Here is a 23,963-nt window from a genome sequence, read left to right on the forward strand (position 1 = left end):
TCATTTTTTAAAGTTTTCACTTACTATATTGTACACCTGAAACTGTATGTTAACTAACTGAAATTTAAATACTCTCATTATCACTTTTTATTTTTTTAAAAATTGTCAAAATTTACCAAGTAACTTTAAGAATACTTTGTAAATAATTCAGTAAGCTATTTTACATATAAATTAGTTCTCCTTAATATGAAATACAGAGTTTCTAAACCTCTTCAAGTCCCTACATAATACCAGGCTGACCAACAGAAAGAAAACAAAAACCATGGACAACATTTAAAAGAAACGTATAGGTATCCTCACAACACCAAAATATAAGCAGGTTAGAACAAACCACTAACAAGTCATAAAACCATAATATCAGCATTTCTGTGGAGAAAGAGAAGGGAAGCCATTTGGGAATCTAATAAACCTGATTATAGGAGAAACTCAAAATAAGTAGAAATCATGGCAAATCAACTTGAGACAGCAACTAAAACTGGAAGGTGAAGATATCAGGGGAATGCAAGGTATAAGAAGGTGTGAAGAAGCTGGGAAAGTCTCACCCCTAAGAACTCTTAAAACTGATCAGCCAGGGCTCCCTTCTAGGACAGAGTTCCACACCAAGGAGAATGAATCAACTGGTTATGGAATCAAAATGAGCAAGCTGAGAAAAACAACAGGGTGGAGAGAGAAGTCCAGGTAAAAGTGGAAGAGGGGAACAGAGCCAGGAAATCTCAGAAAGCAAGCCACCATAATTTGAATATTAGGGAACAAGAAACAGTCAAAGGGCCATGACAGTAGAAAAGCTAATCTGAACCAGCTTCCTTCTAAATAAAGTTTCAAAAAATGAGCTTCACATAAAAAAATGGGAAACAAAAATATCAAGGTCAAATCCTATGCAATACTGTTATAAATTAAAAGAGAATAAGGAGCAGAATAAGACCCCTATAGACAATATAAGTTCATCAGAAAGACAGACACACAGAGCATATCAAAACTATTACTTGCATTTAAAAGGACAGTCATTTAAAAAATGATAAAAGCCATAAAAGTATAACCACAAATCAGAATTAGAGATGAGGTGACAGAATTCAGGGAAGAATTGGAAATTTTTAAAAAACAACATTTTGGCCATGAAAACTAAAATAGAAGGAGCATAGGAGTGAATAAACACAACAGATAATGCCTTAAATAAGTGAAAAGGGAAAAAATTTTAACTCAAAATGAAGATAAAAATAATTGACAAAAAAGTGACATATATTGAGGATAGACAAGAAGACCCAATGCAAATAATAGGAAATCCAGAAGCAAACCAAAGCAAGGCGAAAGAACAAACACAACAATAATTCAAGGAAATATTCTTGAAATTAAAAAGAATATAGAGGTGCATAGGTGGTTCAGTCAGCTAAGCGTCCTTTTGGCTCAGGTCGTGATGTCAGGGTTGTTAGATCCAGCCCTGCATCAGGCTCCATGCTCAGAAGGGAGTCTTCTTGAGATTCTCTCCCTGTCCCTCTGTCCCTTCCTCTCCACCCTCTCAAATAAATAAATCTTTAAAAAAAAAAGAAAAGAAAAAAAGTAAAGGATGTGAAATTACATAATGGAAGAGCACATTGCATGTCTGAGAACATGAACACTGAATAACACCAACACATATTCTAGTAAAACTTACTGCAGTGAAAGAAAGAAGTAAATATGGCCACTTTTAAGCAACAGTGTCCTTGCCAGCCTCAGGTTATCACTGATTCTAATCAGCTGTCATCCTTGCGTATTCTCTTACACCTTTCCACTTAAAACCAATTAAGATACTACATTAATCTACACATGGAATTTAGAAAAAAAAATATTTACGATTGACAAAAGTAAAAACAGATTAAAAAACCGTAGTATCTGCTTAAACAAAGCATCCTAAACACATTTGCCACTGCATCTTTAAGAAAGTCCACTAAAATGGCAAGTAAAGAGTTTAAAAGCACCGACCTATTCAGATAGACAGTGGCAGAGAAGACAGAGATGGGTCAAGAAAATTTGGGAAGCCGGAGTATAAATAAATGAGTGGGAAGGATTTAGCCAGTGAAGATTGCAACCTAAGGGCCCTATAGACAGATGAAACTAAGAAGCCATTTGATTCTAAACACAAATTTAAGTAAAGCTCCGTAACAAAGACCCAAAGACAGAGAACAGCAGATGAAACGTCAAAGCTGGTCTTGGGCTCAGTAAGTTGGGCATCTGACTCTTGGTTTCCACTCGGATCATGATCTCATGGATCAAGGGATTGAGCCCTGCATCAGGCTCCACACTCAGTGGGGAGTCTGCTTGAAGATTCTCTCCCTCTGCCCCTCCCCCCACTCATACGCCTTCTCCTTCTGTCTCGAAAATAAGTACATAAATCTTAAAAGAAAGAAAGAAAGAAAGAAAGAAAGAAAGAAAGAAAGAAAGAAAGAAAGAAAGAAAGGAAGGTAGGTAGGTAGGTTGGTCACCTCACAAAAGGTTACCATTCATTCACCAACTTCACAGAAGACCTGAGCAAAGTTGAAGCATGAAATGGTACACTCAGGCATACCAAGTGGTTAAGAGCAGGGTTAGCGTATAGAAATTGGGGGATTAAGTAAAAAGTCTTGAGAGTGAATAGTCAACACAAGAGAAAAGTGAATTGCACCCATTAAAGCGCCTCATCCATAAACAGAGCTTCCAAACAGCTTTTTAGTGTCTTACTCTTATACATGAAAACAGTCAAATACTAGCAAAGATTCAAGGAAATCTGAGAAAACATTAGATAGAGAACAAAACAAGAAAAACATTAACTTGAAGAAAACAGAAGACAAAAAGCAGAAGAAAACTTGAAAACAACCACTAAAATTAACATCCTCAGAAAAGTAAAATGTTACATCCACCAAGGGCCAACGCAAGGGCCAATCAAGGCCTGGCAAATTTAGCCAGTTAAGAAAAACAATGAGCTCTTTTCAGATTCAGGCAGGTTATTACTTACATAAACAGTGGAAAACAGTAGTCAAAGATGCCAAGTCGTCATGGCCTTTGTGCAGGGAGACACCAAAGTAAAAGGGACTGGAAGGAAGAGGACTGATGGGACACCCTACTGCTGAGGAGCTAATGCCACGCTGCAGCTAAGCAATTTTATAGCCTGCAGCTGTGCCCTAAAGTGGCGCATGATAAAAAGTCTCAGGTTTCAAAGAAACCAGGGAGGCAGATGGGAAAACTGGATTCAAGACATCTTCCTGCAAGACAGGGAGCCTCCCTCAAGAAAGGTGAATAAAATGTTCTTGTGAGACTCTTCACAGGACTACCTGTCTGGCCATGTTCCTTGGAGGACTGCAGGTTGTTACACCAAGATGTAGGCTGGTCGGAGGTTCAAGCTCTGTCTGCATGGCCTACTAGGATCGAGCAAGGTCACCTGGACACCAGGGTGGAGTCATTGCCCTACAAACACAAGAGCATAATGCTACTTTTAAAAGGGGATATTAAAAAAAAAAAAAGGGGGGGAATACTCAGAGAATAAAAAATAAAAAGATCTTTGAGATAATAAAAATAGAAACTTTTTTAAAAAATCAGTGGAAGAACTGGAAGAGAATACTGAGAAAATATACAAGAAAGTAGAAGAAAAAGATGAAAAACAGAAAACACAAGTTAAAAAAAAATGTAACAATCAGGCTAGGTACCAGTATCTTAATAAAAGGAGTTCCAAAAATAGATTTTAGGGAAAAAAAGAGGGAAGGAACTTTCTAAGAAGTAATATTTAAAAATTTCCCAGACCTGAATGACACTGATTTTCCCACTAAAAAAGCTCACCGGTGATTAACTCAATGGATGAAAAAGATCCATTCTCTGACACATCATCAAGAAATTTCAGAATATTGGGAATAAAGATCCTAACAGTTTCTGCAGAGAAACAAACAGAAGACCACACTTAAGTATCAAGAATCAAAATGACAATAGCTTTAGTGGAAGTTGGAAGGCATGGGAGTAATCCTATAAAATTCGGGACGATTTCGGCCTAGACATCAACATTCACATAATCTTTCAATTCAGTGTATAAATAGAACCGAGCCATGCAGCGTCACACCAATGAATCAAAACAATTCACTGTTCCTGCATTCTTTCGCAGTAAGCTGCTGGAAAAGGTATACCAGCAAAATGAGGGAATAAACTAAAAGATGACAGAAGATTCAGGAAATTGGGATATCCAACATGAGAGAGGTGAAGAACAACCAGTCCAGATTAGTAGAGAACAGAGTTCTAGGAGGAATGTCTTTAGAGAAAAATAGGGAAAAAAAGTTAGATTATATAATGTATTTGAACCTATCGAGAAGAGATTTTTAATCCTGAAGGACAGTTAGCGTATAAGTTAATGAGTGTTACATAGAACACTGAGCAAATGAAATAATAAGGTAAATTATTAATTTCCAAAAACTTAAAACATAATTGGACCAAAAAAGAAAATGTAATTACAGATACCACACAACCCCGTTGTGAACAGTATTTACATAGTCAAAATAGTGTAAATATTGAATGTTACCCAAAAGTGTGATGTAACTGCACCATATTGAGAGGAGGAGGAAGGTATGTGTTTAGGGAAGAGGTAAAAGGAATAGATCTTCATCTTCATATTCTAAAATAGATCAATAAACCTAAAATGGAACTATCAAGAAATAGCATAATAATCATGTTACTTAGAAATACAGAAATAAATAGAAAAATCACTAAAAGATTTGAAAGTGGTTATCTCTTAGTAGCAAGAGCTGGTATAAAAAGAACAGGGAAGGAAAGTTCTGTTTTTCATTATAAGACTTGGGGGGTAAAAAAACCCTTTACTAACTTAAAATTACCTACTTCTTATCTTGCAATTAAATAAAACAGTAAATTAAAGTTACCTTACATTTATGGGCTAATGTGACTAATTCCAGAGAGTATACTTACCAAAAGATCCTGACAATAAAGACTCTAACAGGCAAAATGAAAAAAGTAAAAAACCAAGAACTGGATTGTTGTTCATATCCAGCACCACTGTAGTAGAAAAGATCAAACATACTGTTTCAGGGGCGCCTGGGGTGGCTCAGTTGGTTAATGTCTGCCTTCTGCTCAGGTAAGGATCCCAGGGTCTTGGGATTGAGCCCCGCATCCGGCTCCCTGCTCAGCGGGGAGCCTGCTTCTTCCTCTCCCTCTGCTCCTACACACCCCACTGCTCTTTCTCTAATAAATAAAAAAAATCTTTAAAAAAAAATAAACAAACTGCTTCATTTTTGAATCGGGAAAAGAGGAAGGGAAGAGGTAAGAAATCAGCTTACCCAATTGTACAGTATTATGTACTGAAATCACAGAGTATTATAGCAGAAACAAATCTTACATATTGGCTAACAATTTATTTTCCTCATTTTACAGTTACTTTCCAAGGTTACATAGCTGGCTTGTGCAGATCAGAACCCTCTGCTCTCAACTCACACACTTTTCATTTCATCACAATGCATCTTAAATAATGATTAATTATCAAGCAAATACATTTGCATTCCTATTGATAATATTCATTAGCCTTCTTTTGTTTTAAAAAGGGAATATACTTGAAAGAAAACATAGAAAGGCAACTGAAATCCAACAAGGGCATCACATAGCAAGGCTACATATGCCATTATGCCTTATTCCATTGACTAGAAATGTTCAAGAAAGGCATCTGATGGGGAAAAGACTAACATTAAAACAAGCAAATAACCTGCCCCTACCATTAAAAAAAAAAAAAAAAAAGAAAGAAAAATATAAAAAAAACTAATCGTTTTAAGTTAAAGCATACTGGTGTTTAACTTGAGGATTAAACAGGTACAATAAAGGAAAAATATCTCTAACTGAACTCTTTTCCTACTTTTCATGATGGAATAGAACTGAGAATTTTTGAAATTTTTAGGCTGCCAACTTTAGTTAGCCCGAATTGTGGGTTCACTCCTTCTTTAAATACCTTGAAAATGTCACTGAAAATATTTATTTTCTTGCAATTTGTATTACTGTTCAAATGATTCAGAACACCTTTACTCAGCTAATCATGCCCTAGAATCTAATAATTTGCTGAAAGTAGATTTTGGCAACAAGATTTATAAGGAAAAAATACACTGCCTGATAGTTTATAAAGGAGTTGATGGCATTCATCAAAAGGATTTGGGGGTTCGGTAAATTTTTCATAATTAGCATGTTACACTGGCTACTTGGTGTAATAGGTTTTATATCTGAGCGTGTGAATTAGCAGGAACATCAAAAAGTGGCCCAAGGCCTAATGCAGAGGACCTGTTATTATCAGTTACCACCTATCATTCAAGTTTGGGTCAAGTTCCTCAAACACCAGGATTACTTCAATTTGGATAAAAAATAAGGCTGTCAAAATCTTTTTTGCTCTAATTTACTAATTACACACTACTTAAAAATTCTCCTTACCTTGGCAAAAGGGAGGAGCATAAAAAGCAGTAACACCTGTATCTTTATTATTACTCAGTCTATTTTGTGCTAAAATCTATACTGCAACATCCCTGAGTTTGAGATTCTGAACAAAACTAACACCTCAGAGGTATTCAATAAATACCTGTGAGCTAACGATTTAAATGGCAGCATTAGATCGATATATGCCATTCTCCCATTACTTAGGCTTTCCTAAAACAAACATATTCCTATTCTCCAAAGCCATTCATTTTTCAAAAAGCTCTTGTGTCTTTCGACAATAAAAAACAAAACAAAACAAAACAGTAAGAATAAGAGCCGATTTTTCCAAGGTAGGAAACTAAGTGGCTTCTAATTTGTTCAGCTCATTCTACCTCACACACACCACTCTAGTCAAATGTCCCCTAGACCATTCTGCACACTGAACAGAGCAGACACACAATGCTTCATGAAGGTGGTAACTAGGCACCTACAAAGCACTCAGAGCCTTGTCTACTGCTATATGTTTAATCACATAGACGTCATCTCCTGCATTTTATAATTAGTAAGCAACACTAGAGTTTGTTCCATACTACTTTGTTATTATTTTAGCTTTCACCTGGAATAAAAAAGTATTTTGGCATAACCAGTGCTTTTCCATTGTGAAGCAGAACTCACTATTCAAATCATATCCACATTTACCAGCCTAAGAGTACTTCAAATGATACAGGCCTGTGGTACATTAGAAAGATCCCTGGGGGCAAAAAAATGACAGGATTATTTAAAGGCATGTTCAGAAACAACAAAAAAATGAATTTGTAACTTTGCAACTCTAATGTTTCATAAGCACTCTCTATTTCCACAAGAAACTCTCTAAAATTTACATCTAGTTAAGCCAGCTAATAAAACATAATCCCAGCAAGTTTTTATGTATGAGGAAAATCCTCATACGACATTAGTAGAGCATGGTTTACAAATAAAATATAGTATATTTGTTAGCAAGTATAAAAACAGTGGTTTCAGATTTATATTTTCAAAAAAAATTTAATTTATTTTAAGAGTCTCTACCTAAATTTATTTTGGTATCAAACAACTACAATTAGTGATGGGGGCAAAAAGTATCCGTTATTGTGCAGGATGTTAATTTATTTACAAAAACTATACAAAATTAGATTAATTATAACATTGACTTATCAAAGCTTCCTGAAATTAATATTGCTTTTGGAAATGTATCAAAAGTCTTCAGATCCAGAATGATAGTCTTTATTATTTTTAATTCATGGAATTATAGCACATCAGATCTTTAAGCAAAAACATGAGATAAAAGCCTGTACAATAAAATATTCTTTTCCTAATAGCTTGGAATGTAAATGAAAATACGTTCCCTTTTTACTGAAGAAAAAAAACTTGAACAAAGTGTCCAATAATATCAAATACCTGTTAGATTTGCTTGTCTGCTGGAATTAAAGTTGGGCAATTACTTCTACATTTTTAAAAATGGCCTTAAATTAAGTCCTTTTATTCTTTTATAAAAAACATTTTTCTCAGCCATTTCAGACCTCTAAGCCTTACAACAAAAAATGTTATTCCGTTTTTACCAGTAAATTCACACCCCCAGAAGGTGTTTTCAAGACAGACTTATTTTAGAAGTGCATATAAGCATGACTAAATTTCTTAAATTGTTAACAAATCTAGAAGCAATAATTTAATATTCTACCACAAAATATAGGTAGCCTTAAGAGCAACATGCTTGGTCAATCTTTCTTAAGCTTTTAGATTTGATCCCAAAACATTTTAAAATGAAGGAAAAAATACAGTGACTCTTTGCTAATGGCTTTTCAGATATTAATTTGCAGACATAGCTAAATGCTCATCTAACAAAGTATCCAGGTTATCCAATGATACTTGCCATGAATTCATAAAGCAGTAACACATATATAAATGTAACAACAACAAAAAAAATCACAGGTATTTTAGGCCTAAAATGAGTTTATCTAATAAGGATTACATGAGAAATATCACATAAGACTCAAAATAAAAGTCATATACAAAATTAGATGATGTGGCTTTGCTCAAACACACCTTGAATTCGGATTCAAGTCAAATAACTAGGCTGGCTTTTTTATATCACCAGCTTTCATCAGGGCTTTAATAGCTCTTGCCCTCATCTCAAGTTCTAGCAGCTCCAGCTGCTGTGCGGAAGGCTGAACATCTTCTGGTGGAGGAACAGTCAGGGTGGCTGCTTTGGGTTCCTTTGGGCTAGATTCTGCCAGTCCCAGAATCTCATTCACACTTTTCTCAATGTCCTTCTCCAGGTCATCTATCGGACCAGCTTCACTTTGGACTGTATTTTCTGGGACCTCAGGAGCAGCAGCTTCTTCGTTGCATGGGCCTTCTATGTCGCTGTCATATGCATCTGCATTTATACTGAGTACATCGCTATCTTCCCCTTTGCCTGTAACAAACAAAAGGGGAAAGAACCATGTAACCTAAATGCCCTGGTCAAAATTTCCTTTCTATTTATGATTAAAAGGCTTCTTTGACCCCACCTCCCACCATGGAGTCCCAAAAACATTCCATAATCTCTATCCCAACCCTTTTTCCCCTGACTCCTCAACTTCGAAAACAGATATAATTTAATGTAAATTTAATGTATTTTTCATTACAATTTAGTAGAACATGGAAGCACTGGAAAATTTATACCATCACATGGAGTTCCATGATCTCTTTTCCTAGTTAAAATGTCCCAACACTTTATACCACAGTGAAGCTTCTACATTACAAAATGAAAGCTGATGTTGGAAACTCTGAGTAAAACATTGCTTATTAATGAAAAAGTAAAATTCCATCCTAGGAGGAGTTTAAAATCTTTGTTTTATAAACTACAAAAAAGGAAAAATATCATTGGCAAGCTGGACACCATGTGCATTGCAATTATCCTAAATCTTTTCATATGCTTTTTCAAACACTTTGTTCTAAATCAATAAATTAAAGGAGAATGCCTAAGGCCATTTTCTAAGATAAAATAAGTTTTCATCAAGAGGATTTTAATTAATAATGTTAGTACACTATAATTTTTAAAAATGCACTTGTTATAAAACTTCTATAACTGATGCTAAAACCCTGAATATAGACACAGATTATAGCCCTCAACTACCTTGGCTTTGGACATTACTTAAGTCCAGGTGTCATTTAAACTTTAGGTGCTCACTTCTAGCTCCAATTTATTTATCTTTTAAATTCCTAATATATTTTTTTAAAGTCATGACCCACCAGATGTTAGCTTTGCTAGTCTTATATAAGAAAAAACTTACTTACTGACAGATGGAAAATTCTGATAATACAATGTATAGGGAGGGCCATAAACAATTCTACCCCACTGGTTTTATAATAACAATTTACTGACCCTGACTGATCCTCCTACATCCTAATAATTAAAAAACTACTCCCTATTCCAAAATTAATGTGGAAAAATGAATCAGTAAATTATATTTGTGCCTACAAACAGAACTTGTAAAAAAAAAAAAAGTTGCAATTTTAATTATTTGATGCCAAAGAATATTTTACATATCTCCCCCAAAGCAACACATATCTCCAAACAGCTTTAAAAAAAAAAAAAAGAATATAGCCTTTTGTGTAAAGAAATAATGCTTTAATAAGTATTGCAATTTGAGACAAAAACAAATTAAGTAAAGTGCTAAGTTGTTCATAGTCTCAAAAAGCTCATTTTCATGCTTAGCCATCTTTAATCTAAAATTCTAAATCTGTACTCACTGATTGTGAGAGAAAAATCTGCAGTCTGTTAAAAAAATTTTAAAACATAAATTTTTGAAAAATGGTGATTTGTTTTTCAAACTAGAAGTCATTGCCTGATAATGAATTAAGAGCAGAAGAATATAATGATGGGTGGGGAGAGAGGGGGGTCTCAAAGTTGGGATTCTAAACCTTACTCTGCTATTAAGTATGTAATTTTGAGCAAATCCCTTACCTTCCCAGAATTTTTCTCCTGTAAAAGTTAAGGCAAAATGTCCTTGGGTATCTCTGAAGTACAAGGTCTAGTATTACAGTAAGTTAAGTCTACATAAAAGTTTATAAAATGGCAATACTTTATTTTCCTTTTCTCCCAAGATATGGTTACCACTTATCTTTCACTTAATACATTGATCACTTGGATAATAATCCAAAAGAATTTCCTATTGATAGCAGTAGCCAATGAAAGATAAGTAACATGTCAGTAAATCATGTTCTACTTAATTTTTTTCACTCAACAACCTTTTTTAACTTAAGATTTTATTTTAAGCCATCTCTATACCCAACATGGGGTTCAAACTCACAACCCTGAGAACAAGAGTCACATACTCTACCGACTAAGTCAGCCAGGCAAACCCGACCTTTTTGATACCAGATTTTCCAGAAAAAAGAAGTACATTTACCATGTCCAGGCAAGGTAACTGAAGCTCACTTATTATCTTGGGTCCAGGGTTCAGTATGTAGTGATACAACTATGGAATCCCTTATATGCTAAATCACAAATTTTGAAGTAGCTGTACTTTTATGAAATTTGCTTTGAATTTATATGTGGGTAAATAAGCAATAGCAAATCTTAGAGATATTTTTATTAAATGAGTGGAGAATCTACACTAGTAGATCCTTAAGATACATCACAAATCTTCCAGCTAAATATCACTGTCATATACCATCAGCCTATATTTCTTACCAAAAGACTACAGGAATATATATGAATGTGTATAAATATTTTTTAATGGAATGTATATTATATTCATCTTATTTTTGTGTTTTTCCAAACACTTCAAATGGCTAAGAATCACTCTGCTATCTACATTCTCACCTAATCCAGATAATTTTTTAAGCCTATAAGCTTATGAAGCCACCACACAGCTAAAGAGCTCTTCTGCCCTGAGCTTATAATAAAATCCTTATTTTATAAAGTTACCAGCACTAGAGATTCAGGATCAAAGTGTTTATACACACTTCCCATGTTTCAAAGGAAGTAAATCTTGACAAGAACTTTTTTAATCTATATTTTCTATCGGTTTGTTTCCAACTTTTTAGTGGGTGGAAGGTGGGCTTTGCTTAATTTCTTTATTTTAAACAGCTATACATATCCTATGAGTGAAGAAATGATGCTCCATAAATTTAGCGCTCTCTGTTTACATTTAAAATTATTGAAGGTTGGGGAGCTTGGCTGGCTCAGTCAGTCGAGCACACAACTCTTGATCTTAGAGTTGTAAGTTCAAGCCCCGTGTTGGATGTAGAGATTACTTAAAAATAAAATCTTAAAAAAAAAATTATCCAAAGTCTAAGTGACTGAGCTCTCCATACCACAGTATTGGTGAATGTATTCACAGAGTCCATCTGCCCATTATACACCTGCACTGTGGATGCCAAAGCTTTGTACAATTTGTATCTGAAATAAATTAGCATAAGAAAACCAGAGTACAGATTTTCACTGAGTACAGATTTCACCAATGTGAAAACAAGTCAAGTGAGTCGTACAATGTAACATAACAAATTATTTGAAGATCAAGGGTCAGACTTCAAGTCTTTTTACTATTCCTTAATTTTCATCATCCTGACTTGTTTTTTAAAGCATCATTTGCAAATACATGACTACACTTCCAAAGCTAATTTACTTCATCCTTAGTATTAGGAAATTATAAAGTTTTTTCTTATCGATTATGACCCTCAAGGTGGAAGGGGTGACGCTTTTACATTCTTTCTAAAAAAGTAACTTTACCCCAAAATGTCTCATTCAAAACCCTTAAAGTATCAGTGTTGTCATGTTCTTTCACACCTCCATTCTGCATGCATGTGTGTGTGCACACATCCTAGGTTTGCTTTTTGTTAAAATAAAAACTTTAAATATGTGTATGTTATCTTAGGTTTGCTTTTTGTTAAAATAAAAGTTTTAAATATCCAATTGGAAGTACACAAACGTACAAGAATTATTAACCACAAAGATTTTGAGGGATAAAATTTTAAAAGGATTTTTAAGTTATGCTAGTGTATTTAGGCCTCAATAGAGTCTACATTCTACTTGCTAATAATTCAACTTAGAATACTTTTAATGCATAAAATGGAAGCGTATCTAATGTTATGAGTGACTGCATGCATTTGAAACTTCTTGATAGTGAATTATTAAATTAAGCCAGGAGACAAACCCTAGAACATGGAACAATTAAATATCTGTCTGAATTCCTGCTGAAGATGGCAAATTGAGCACTCGTATCTAATTCCCTTCCCTACCAAGAACCCACTGAAGTGACAGAAGACAGATACTTAAAAATACAATAATAGCATAAAAATTGTAAAGTAACTGAGGATAGCACTAACATCAGTCCTACCGAAATAAAATGGAAAATCCATAAAGGAAAAAAAAATCAACAAATTTGGCTAAATAAATAGTAAGACTTCTGAGGAAAAAAACAAAACAAAACACCACCACCATAAACAAAATAAGACAGAGGTACTCCACAAGCAAATATTAGTGAAATACATTTTTTCATGGCAAAAATAAGAATACATACAATGTCTAGTTATCATTAAGAAATAACTAAAAACATGGGCAAAGGGTAGAAACAAGTCAAGCATTTCACAAAATATGAAATACAAAGCATCAAAAAATACATTAAAAAATGCTCAACTTGGGACACCTGGGTGGCTCAGTCCGTTAAGCATCTGCCTTCGGCTCAGGTCAAGATCTCAGGGTCCTGGGATTGAGTCCCACTTTAGGCTCTTTGCTCAGCGGGGAGCCTGCTTCTCCCTCTGCCTGCTCTGCCTGCCTCTCTCTGCTTGTGCTCTCTCTCTGACATAAATAAATAAAATCTTTAAAAAAAAGTTCAACTTAATTTCTAATCAAGAAATGCAAATTAAAACAATAAGATATTACTTTTAACTCATTAGTAAAAAGAGGAATTTTATACATCTGGAAAAAATTCAATAAACTCATAAGATGGAAAAATGACCAAGACATGATTAAGTTAACAAAATAAGCTAAAGAATGATAATCATATTTATGTTAAAAATAACATAAGTAAATTATTAATAGTGGTTACTTCCAGAGAGGAAGGTCAAAGTTGTAGGGGAAGAGAAGAAAATTAGTTTTCCAATTTTGCTCTATGAACATATGTATTTTTTCAACCATTTCCAAGAACACCACCTTGTAAAAAGCTAAAAAGAAGAAATGAAACCATAATACTAGAATCATCTAAAAAGACATTTTGCCAGATTTTTACAAAATGTAAGCAAGCAGGATGAAACTGATAGAAAAATAAAAGCAAAGCAAAACCACAGTCAAACACACAAGTAAGTAGAATTCTTTTCTTAGTTTTGGAAGCAATTGTGTGAAACACACAGACAGATAATTAATTTAAATCCATTCAGAATAGTTGGGCCAAGTGAACCCTTCCTTCTTACCTTCCCCGCCATGCCACAGGCCTAAGCACTCTACTGGGAGGCCCACCTCATCCACTTAAAAGAGCTCTCCTAGAGAACTGTATCTAAACAGCTACTGATGAAAACCTAACCAGCTTCCAGAAAAACCCAGCTACAATAAATAAAGAACCAAGATGAACAAAGGAAGAATAAAGAAAATTTAGGCATCAGAAGATAATCTAATGGGGCAGAAGGAAGGGTGGAGGAGTCTACTTAGAGAGACTGAAGTGGACCCTGCAGCCATTAAGTAAGTACATGGTGTAGTGAAAGAAGACCAGAGAAAAGGAATGTCAGAATTTAAAAATACAGTCATCAAAAGCAAACACTCACTGGTTGCTGGAAGATAGTGAAAGAAAAACATTCTAAATGTAGAGAAGAAATAAAAACATATTTAAAATATGATATAAAAGTTAAGAGATCAAGATGAATGACCCATGAGTCCAACAACCCAATATAATTAATTCAGCAAATATTACTGAGCACCTACTATGTAGAAGACATTGTTCTATTTTTTTTAAAGATTTTATTTATTTATTTGACAGAGAGAGAGCACAAGCAGTGGGAGCAACAGGCAGAGGGAGAAGCAGACTCCCTGCTGAGCAGAGAGCCCAACATGGGGCTCGATCCCAGGACCCCGGGATCATGACCTGAGCTGAAGGCAGACGCTTAACCAACTGAGCCACACAGGGGCCCGTAGAAAACACTGTTTTAAACATTAAGGAGACAGCAGTGAATAAAAAAACGTCCCTGCATTATATTTAAGTCATAATAGACTCTATAAATGCATATCAGGTGTTATAAAGAAAAATAAAGCCAGGATAAGAAGATAGTAGCAGGATGCTTTCACAGAGATTGATCAATGTGATTTGATAAGATAACATTTGAGCAGAGAATTGAATAAAGTGATAGAGTAAGTCAGAAAACAAGAAAAGAGACAGTGGAGAGGGAAAACAAAGAAATACGATAAAAAAGTAATCTGAGGTGAAGGTCTTCACATTGAAAAGGCTTGCCAAGTGCAGTGTATCATACCTGAGACAAATCCTGTAAAAAATCAGAACTCAGGGGTAAAAAAAAGTTACTAAAAATCCCCAGAGGGAAAAAACTAGATCACTAACAACAGCTAGCCTCAAGAAATCAAGAGCATTCCTATCAGCCACTGTGGACAAGATATCACAGTGGCTATGAACACAAAAGAGAGAAGTAATGGTGTATTATGTGCCTCAAAGACACAACATTGCTTCTAAAATATTGTCAAAAAATTCAACATGAACCTGATTAAGCCTCTATACCTAACTACCAATTTACAGAAAAATTATATTAAATAAAACAATGGGATGCAATCAGCAAAATTCAAACTGAGAAACTCTGACAACCTGGTTTCTTCAAAAAAATAATTCCAAAGAGAGGGAGGTAAAGGTGGGGNCGGCGGGGGGGGGGGGGGGAGGGAAGGACAAGCATACAGATGAAAAAGAAACTTAGTATCAACCAATTATAATGTAGGGAACTTATCTGGATCTCCATTCATACAGATATAATTTAAAAAAATATTCTAAGACAGGGGTGCCTGAGTGGCTCAGTTAGTTAAGCATTCAACTCTAGATTATCAGCTCAGGTCATGATCTCAGGGTCCTGAGATCAATTGAGACCAGTGTCAGGCTACATGCTGGGCATGGAGCCTTCTTGGGATCCCCTCCCTCTGTCCCTCTGCCCCCCCCATACCTCTCTCTCTTAAAAAAAATAAAAAATTATATATATATAACAACCAGAGAAACTTGAACACTGGATATCTAAGGATTAAAAATATCACTATTCTGTAACCCTTAATGAAATATTGGATCTCAACAATTAATAGCTACTAAAACCATTAGGTGGTAGGGTGACAACACCTGTACCAATCCATCAATCTTAGTATCACAATACTAACCAATTAGTAGGTTAAATATGAACACTTTTTGAATATCTGACATTAAGCAATGTTAACTTTTTAAGGCATTATGATCATGCTTAAAAAGAGATCTCTAATTTTTGAGATACAAACATATTGAAATATTTACAGATCAACTGAAAAGATGTTTAGAATTTTGCTTTAAAATAATCTAGCAGTACGAAACAGGTAGTGGAATGGATGAAAAATTAAGTCATAGGTGGATAACTGAAGATGGAGAGGAGTACATGGAAGTTAACACTCCTATTTTTTTGTTTGAAAATTTCCAAGATAAAAAGTTTTTTTTAGAGAGTTGACTGCTATTCAGAAACCTAAAATAACATTTTTGAAATTATCTAAAAATATATATATCCTGGAGGAGAACACAAGAAAATCAAAATCTAATATTCCTATTAAGCAACCATAGAGCTGGTTATCAAAAGGGTTAAACTATTTTGCTTTGTTTTCTCTTTTAGTTCTTCTCATCTAATTTTAAGTTAATCACATTCAGTGGTTATGTCATTCAGAATAGCACATTTCGCCATCCTTCCCTCTAGAATCTTAACTCTCCAAGGCTTCTAGTGTTATCAACCTGCTAGAATCACATTAGTAACAAAGTCCATAGCTCACTGGACAGCAATGCTATGCTTCCGTGGATTTCTTTTCTGAGACAACAAAAAACTTTGGTTTTACAAAATTTTAAGTTATAAGGAACACAATTCTACAGTATTCTAACTGTAGAAAGTCAACTCATAACAGTTTTAGTGAGTTCTAGCCTTTTCAAGAAACCAAAACTTTATTTTCTGAAAAAGAAACAGTTTTTTAATATATAAAAATAATTTTTGTAGAGGACTTTAATCTTCCTCTCAGCAAAACTGACAGAACTTGGTTATTCTTTCACTCAATGTTTTAAACTACTGATTTAAACTTAAGTGTATCATGTTAACCACCATATTCAGAAATTAATCATGACACTGAGATAAAGAAGAAAATGTAAACAATTTAATACAGAAGAACTGTCTAGTATTCTACCAACCACACACTGACCTTCTGGATAACTGAGTGTCCACCAGCTTGTAAACCTAACTTCAGTGAATGACAAATTGAGAGATTATCCAAGAATCGATAAATATTCACTCAATATCTTTTACCTATGCCACAATAGTGCTGTGAAGGCCACAGAAGAGATAGGCCTTACAAAATTCTACAGGTAGGGTAAACTAAATATTTGCAGCACGATTAAGGCATACATTTTGCTTTTATGGTACTTACGTTTGCTTAAAATATGGATATGACAAAGTACTAAACTGTGCAAATATAAAGTATGCCAGAATTTCAGAGGGTAAAAGGCAAGAGGGAAAAGTCAAGGAGATCCTCATAGGCAGGTGATATGAAGTACATCTTAGAATCTATTCAGTGATGTTGACCGAAGAAGAAATTCCAAGTGTAAGAGACAGAATGGAAAGACAGGTGCTAGAGCTAACTCAGTACAGAAGTATGTGAGCCTATCAGAATAAGACACACATGTTAGAATATATAAAAGGGTGATATCCAAAATTAATGACTCTGAAGACATCACCATTCTAGGAGAAAAAGCACAACAGGGACCTCTTGCCAGTCTTTACAATGGATCAGATAAGTAATTAAACAGGCAACAGTGGTAGGAACTATGTGATATTTAGTTAAGAGAGAAGAGGTGAGGTGAGCACAAGTAGGTTAGGGAAGGCCTCATTGATTTGGAGATGTTTGATCTTAAAGAACAAGTAGTTGACTTAAACAAGAGTACATCACTGATGTGAATGAGTTTAATTCTCAGATTTGGACAAACTGTATGACAGGCACTAAAACCTGTAGTCACAAATGATATCTTCACATTTATATTCTGAGATATGCTGTGAACTAGACACATGACAGAGCATCAGAGTTCTATATTCAAAAAAAGGTAACTCCTACAAAACTATAGTACAGTAAATCTGACATCAACGCTCAGTAAAATTCTAGGTTTATTAAGGGGTTAATGAGCTCTGAAAAAAAGTAGTTCTAATTAGTTTAGACAGAGAAGGTAACATTTGATCAGGATCTAAATGATATGCGGAAGACTCATGGTTGTCTTGGGGAGGAGCATACAGGCAGAGGGAACAGCAAAAGCAAAGTCCCTGACAACAGTGCTCATAGTGCCAGAGGGAAGTGAGGAGGAAGAGAATGAATAAGGGGGAGAGTGACAGGCCATATTACATAAGGCCTGTACTGGCCACAGGAAGGAAGGACTTCAGATTCTGTTTTGAGATGGGAAGCTATGGGAAGGCTTTGAAGGGAACAGTGACGTGACCACTTTTCATTTTAATTTTTACAGTCATTCAGACTGCGATATGGAAGAGACTACATAGGCAGAAATAAGAGAGATCAGCGTGTTGTAAGAATCAATACCAGTATAGCTAATACAGCTAAGAAGAGGTGAGAAATGGCTGGATTCTGAATATTGTGAAAGTAGAGCTGGCAGGATTGTTGAAGCAGATGAAAGAAAGCACTCAAGAATGATTCCCAGACTCTTGGCCTAGACTCAGAAGAATGTAATTGCTATTCACTGAGATGGAGAACAGCATAGGGGAAGCAAGGTTTGGAGGGGGAATGGTATTGTTTTCTTCTTTGTTGCTTTGGGAGGGGGAAGTGTGTGTCAGGGAACAATCTAGAATTTACTCTGGAACATACTAACTTTAAGATGCTTACTGAACATCCAATAAGTAAGCTAGATATAAAGGGCTGGAAAGCAGTTTGAATTGGAGAAATAAATTTGTAGTTGCTAGGCTTAGAATTACATAAGATGTAGAAAAGAGAAAAAGTCCCAGGGAACCTGGGTGGTTCAGTTGGTTAAGCATCTGCCTTTGGCTCTGGTCATGATATCAGGGTCCTGGGATCAAGCCCCACATCAGGCTCTGCACTCAGTAGGAAGTCTGCTTCTCCCTCTGCCCTCCCCCCCCTCGTGCTTACTCATTCTCTCAAATAAACAAAAATCTTTTAGAGGAGGGGAATTAAGATGGCAGAGGAGTAGGGGACCCCTTTTTCAGCTGGTCCCCTGAGTCGAGCTGGAGAGGTACCAGACCAGCCTGAACATCCACGGAATCAGCATGAGACGCAGGAAGATACATCTGGATCTCTACAAATGAACATCTCCAGCGTTGAGTATTGAGGTAGGAAGCAGGGAGCCGTGAAACCGTGCACAGATATCAGAAGATAAACAGAAGGGGGAGGGAGCCGCTGTGTTCGGGCACAGGGAAGCGGTAGCCACCTACACGGGGGAGCGGGCGGACTCTCAACGGCACCCGCGAGAGAGCAGACTGAGACCGTGAGCCGGGAGTGCCCGCCACCGGACTTCTCACGGAACTCTGGTGTGCTCAGTGGATCCAGACTGAGACCGGGAGCTCCGGGAGCGCGCAGGGGCGGCTGGCAGCTGGTGGCTGGAGGTGTTAGAAAAACAAAGGACAGAGAAGCGCCAGCCCTGGAAGTGAGGGCTGGGACGCCAGGTGTGGGGCGCACATCCCGGGACGCTGCAGGGTTGAGCAGCACCAACAGAAACAGAGTTAAAGTGGCCAGAACATCAGTGGAGAACGGGCCGCAATCCTTCTGTTCCGTGACAGAGGCTGAAATTTGGCCGCTGCTGCTCTGACTCTCAGAAGAGGCACAGCAAACCGCCAGGGAAAGCCGCCAGAGAACAAAAGCCTGGAAATACCGGCTCAGAGAGTGCACATCCCCATCCCCCCTCGCAGGGGACACGGAGACTCTACCCAAACAGGGTTGCCTGAGTATCGGCGCGGCAGGCCCCTCCCCCAGAACACAGAAGGCAGGCTGAAAAATCAAGAAGCCCACAACCCGGGTGCCTGGGTGGCGCAGTCATTGAGCGCCTGTCTTCGGCTTAGGGCGTGATCCCGGCGTTCCGGAAAGGAGTCCCTCATCGGGCTCCTCCGCTGGGAGCCTGCTTCTTCCTCTCCCACTCCCCTGCTTCTGTTCCCTCTCTCGCTGGTTGGCTGCCACATAAATAAATAAATAAAATCTTTAAAGAAGAAGCCCACATCCCTAAGATCCCTATAAAACAAGGGGCACGGCCTGGGACCCAGTCAATAATTTGGGCTCTGGAAACCCCGCAACCTCTCTTCATCAGAATGACAAGAAGGAGAAGCCCCCCCCAGCAAAGAAAAGACAGTGATTCTGTGGCCTCTGCCACAGAAATAATGGATATGGATGTAACCAAATTATCAGAAATGGAATTCAGAGTAACGATGGTCAAAATGATGAGTAGAATTGAAAAAACTATTAACGAAAAGGTTACTGAGAATATAGAATCCCTAAGGACAGAAATGAGAGCGAATCTGACAGAAATTAAAAATTCTATGAGCCAAATGCAGGCAAAACTAGAGGCTCTGACGGCCAGGGTCGCAGAAGCAGAGGAACGGGTTAGTGAATTGGAGGATGGGTTAATAGAGGAAAAAATGAAAATAGAAGATGGTCTTAAAAAAATCCACGCCCACGAATGTAGGTTACGGGAGATTACTGACTCAATGAAACGATCCAATGTTAGAATCATCGGCATCCCCGAGGGGGTGGAGAAAAACAGAGGTCTAGAAGAGATATTTGAACAAATTGTAGCTGAAAACTTCCCTAATCTAGCAAGGGAAACAAACATTCGTGTCCAAGAGGCAGAGAGGACCCCTCCCAAGCTCAACCACGACAAACCTACGCCACGTCACGTCATAGTGCAATTCGCAAATATTAGATGCAAGGATACAGTATTGAAAGCGGCCAGGGCAAAGAAATTTCTCACGTACCAAGGCAAAAGCATCAGAATTACGTCAGACCTGTCTACACAGACCTGGAATGAGAGAAAGGGTTGGGGGAGCATATTTAAAGCTCTTTCAGAGAAAAACATGCAGCCAAGGATCCTTTATCCAGCAAGGCTGTCATTCAGAATTGATGGAGAAATAAAGACATTTCAGAATCGCCAGTCACTAACCAATTTTGTAACCACGAAACCAGCCCTACAGGAGATATTACGGGGGGTTCTATAAAAGTAAAAAGGCCCCAAGAGTGATACAGAACAGAAAGTCACAGCCAATACAAACAAAGACTTTACTGGCAACATGGCAACATTAAAATCATATCTCTCAGTAATCAGTCTTAATGTAAATGGTTTGAACCATCCCATAAAACGCCACAGGGTTGCAGATTGGATAAAAAGAAATGACCCATCCATTTGCTGTCTACAAGAGACTCATTTCGAACCCAAAGATGCATTCAGACTGAGAGTAAGGGGATGGAGTACCATCTTTCACGCAAATGGACCTCAAAAGAAAGCTGGGGTAGCAATTCTCATATCAGATAAATTGGATTTTAAACTACAGACTATAGTTAGAGATGCAGAAGGGCACTATATTATTCTTAAGGGAAGTATTCAACAAGTGGATATGACAATTATAAATATATATGCCCCCAACAGGGGAGCAGCAAGATACACAAGCCAACTCTTAACCAGAATAAAGAGACATATAAATAAAAATACATTAATAGTAGGGGACCTCAACACTCCACTATCAGAAATAGACAGAACACCCTGGCAAAAACTAAGCAAAGAATCAAAGGCTTTGAATGCCATACTCGACGAGTTGGACCTCATAGATATATATAGAACACTACACCCCAGAACCAAAGAATACTCATTCTATTCTAATGCCCATGGAACATTCTCAAGAATAGACCATGTTCTGGGACACAAAACAGGTCTCAACTGATACCAAAAGATTGAAATTATCCCCTGCATATTCTCAGACCACAACGCTCTGAAATTGGAACTCAACCACAAGGAAAAATTTGGAAGAAACTCAAACACTTGGAGATTAAGTACCATCCTGCTCAAGAATGATTGGATAAACCAGGAAAAGAAAAATCAATTTAAACAATTTATGGAGACCAATGAGAATGAAAATACAACAGTCCAAAACCTATGGGATACTGCAAAGGCAGTCCTAAGGGGGAAATACATAGCCATTCAAGGCTCACTCCCACTGGCAAGACTTATCCAAAAGAAAAGAGAAAGGACCCAGATTATTAAAATTATGAATGAAAAAGGAGAGGTCATGACCAACACCAATGAAATTGGAAGGATTATTAGAAACTTTTATCAACAGCTTTATGCCAATAAATTAAGCAATCAGGAAGAGATGGAGGCCTTCCTGGAAACCTAGAAACTACCAAGACTGAAACAGGAAGAAACTGATTTTTTAAACAGGCCGATTAATTATGAACAGATTGAAACAGTGATAAACAACCTTTCAAAACACAAAACACCAGGCCCAGATGGTTTTCCTGGGGAATTCTACCAAACATTCAAAGAAGAAATAATACCTCTTCTCCTAAAGCTATTTCAAAAAATAGAAACAGAAGGAAAGCTACCAAACTCATTCTATGAGGCCAATATTACCTTGATCCCCAAACCAGGCAAAGACCCCATCAAAAAGGAGAATTACAGACTGATTTCCCTAATGAATATGGACGCCAAAATCCTCAACAAGATCCTGGCTAATAGAATCCAACGGTACATTAAAAGGATTATCCATCATGACCAAGTGGGATTCATCCCTGGGATGCAAAATCACTTTTGAAAGACATTGAAGAAGACACACAAAAAGACGGAAAAATATTCCATGCTCACGGGATCAGAAGAATTAACATAGTTAAATGTTCATGCTGGGGCGCCTGGGTGGCGCAGTCGTTCGCCTGCCCTGCTTCAAGGCGTGATCCCAGTGTTCTGGGATCATGCCCTACATCAGGTTCCTCTGCTAGGAGCCTTGCTTCTTCCTTCCCTCCCACCCCCTGCTTGTGTTCCCTCTCTCACTGGCTGTCTCTGTCAAATAAATAAATAAAATCTTAAAAAAAAAGTCCATGCTACCCAGAGCAATTACACTTTCAGTGCTATCCCGATCAAAATACCAATGACATTTTTCAAAGAACTGGAACAAATAGTCCTAAATTTGTATGGAACCAGAAAAGGCCCCAAATCGAAGGAACTGTTGAAAAGGAAAACAAAGCTGGGGCATCACAATGCCGGATTTCGAGCTGTACTACAAAGTGCTGTGATCACAAAGACAGCATGGTTCTGGCACAAAACAGACACATAGACCAATGGAACAGAAGAGAGAACCCAGAAAATGGACCCCCGGCTCTTTGGGCAACTAATCTTTTGATAAAGCAGGAAAAACATCCTGTGGAAAAAGACAGTCTCTTCAATAAATGAGGTGCTGGGAAAAATTGGACAGGTACATGCAAAAGAATGAAACTTGACCACTCTCTCACACCATACACAAAAATAAACTCCTTGGATGAAATACTCGATGTGAGACAGGAATCCATCAAAATCCTAGAGGAGAACATAGCAACAACCTCTATGACATCGGCCAAAGCAACCTTTTCATGACACATCCCCAAAGGCAAGAGAAACAAAAACAATAAATGAACTTGTGGGACTTCATCAAGATAAAAGCTTCTGCACAGCCAAGGAAACAGTCAAAAACTAAGAGGCAGCCCATGAATGGGAGAATATATTTGCAATGATACTACAGATAAAAGACTGGTATCCAAGATCTGCAAAGAACTCTCAAACTCAATACACGAGAAACAAATAAACAAATCATAAAATGGGCAGAAGATATGAACAGACACTTTTCCAATGAAGAACATACAAATGGCTACAGACACATGAAAAATGTTCAAAATCATTAGCCATCAGGGAAACTCAAATCAAAAACCACACTAAGATACCACCTTACGCTCAGTTAGAATGGCAAAATTGACAAGGCAAGAAACAACAATTGCTGGAGAGGAGTGGAGAGAGGGGATCCCTCCTACATTGTTGGGTGGGAACGCAAGTTGGTACAGCCACTCTGGAAAACAGTGGAGTCCCTCAAAAGTTAAAAATTGAGCTACCCTTATGACCCAGCCATTGCACTACTGGGTCATTTATCCCAAAGATACAGACGTAGGTGAAGAGAAGGGCCATATGCACCCCTAATGTTCATAGCAGGCATTGTTCACAATAGCTAAATCATGAGGAACGAGATGCCCTTCAACAGATGACTGGATTAAGAAGTTGTGGTCCATATATACAACAGAATATTACTCTCAGTATCAGAAAAGAACGAAGTTCTCAACA

At 37.1% G+C, this 23,963-nt stretch overlaps 1 protein-coding gene across 1 annotated transcript in view; it reads right to left on the reverse strand.

The window, feature by feature from the left end:
- Nucleotides 1-5,334: 5,334 nt before the first annotated feature.
- The window catches only part of CAAP1 (caspase activity and apoptosis inhibitor 1), a 54,329-nt gene continuing 35,700 nt past the window's right edge, over nucleotides 5,335-23,963 (reverse strand). The window contains exon 6 of the mRNA XM_008695076.2: nucleotides 5,335-8,842. Within this exon, the coding sequence (XP_008693298.2) occupies nucleotides 8,496-8,842 (347 nt within the window). The 3' untranslated portion in view covers nucleotides 5,335-8,495. The remainder of the gene's footprint in view (nucleotides 8,843-23,963) is intronic.

Source organism: Ursus maritimus, unplaced genomic scaffold, assembly GCF_017311325.1.
Source record: "Ursus maritimus isolate PB19 unplaced genomic scaffold, ASM1731132v1 scaffold_17, whole genome shotgun sequence".
NCBI classification, from domain to species: Eukaryota; Metazoa; Chordata; class Mammalia; order Carnivora; family Ursidae; genus Ursus; species Ursus maritimus.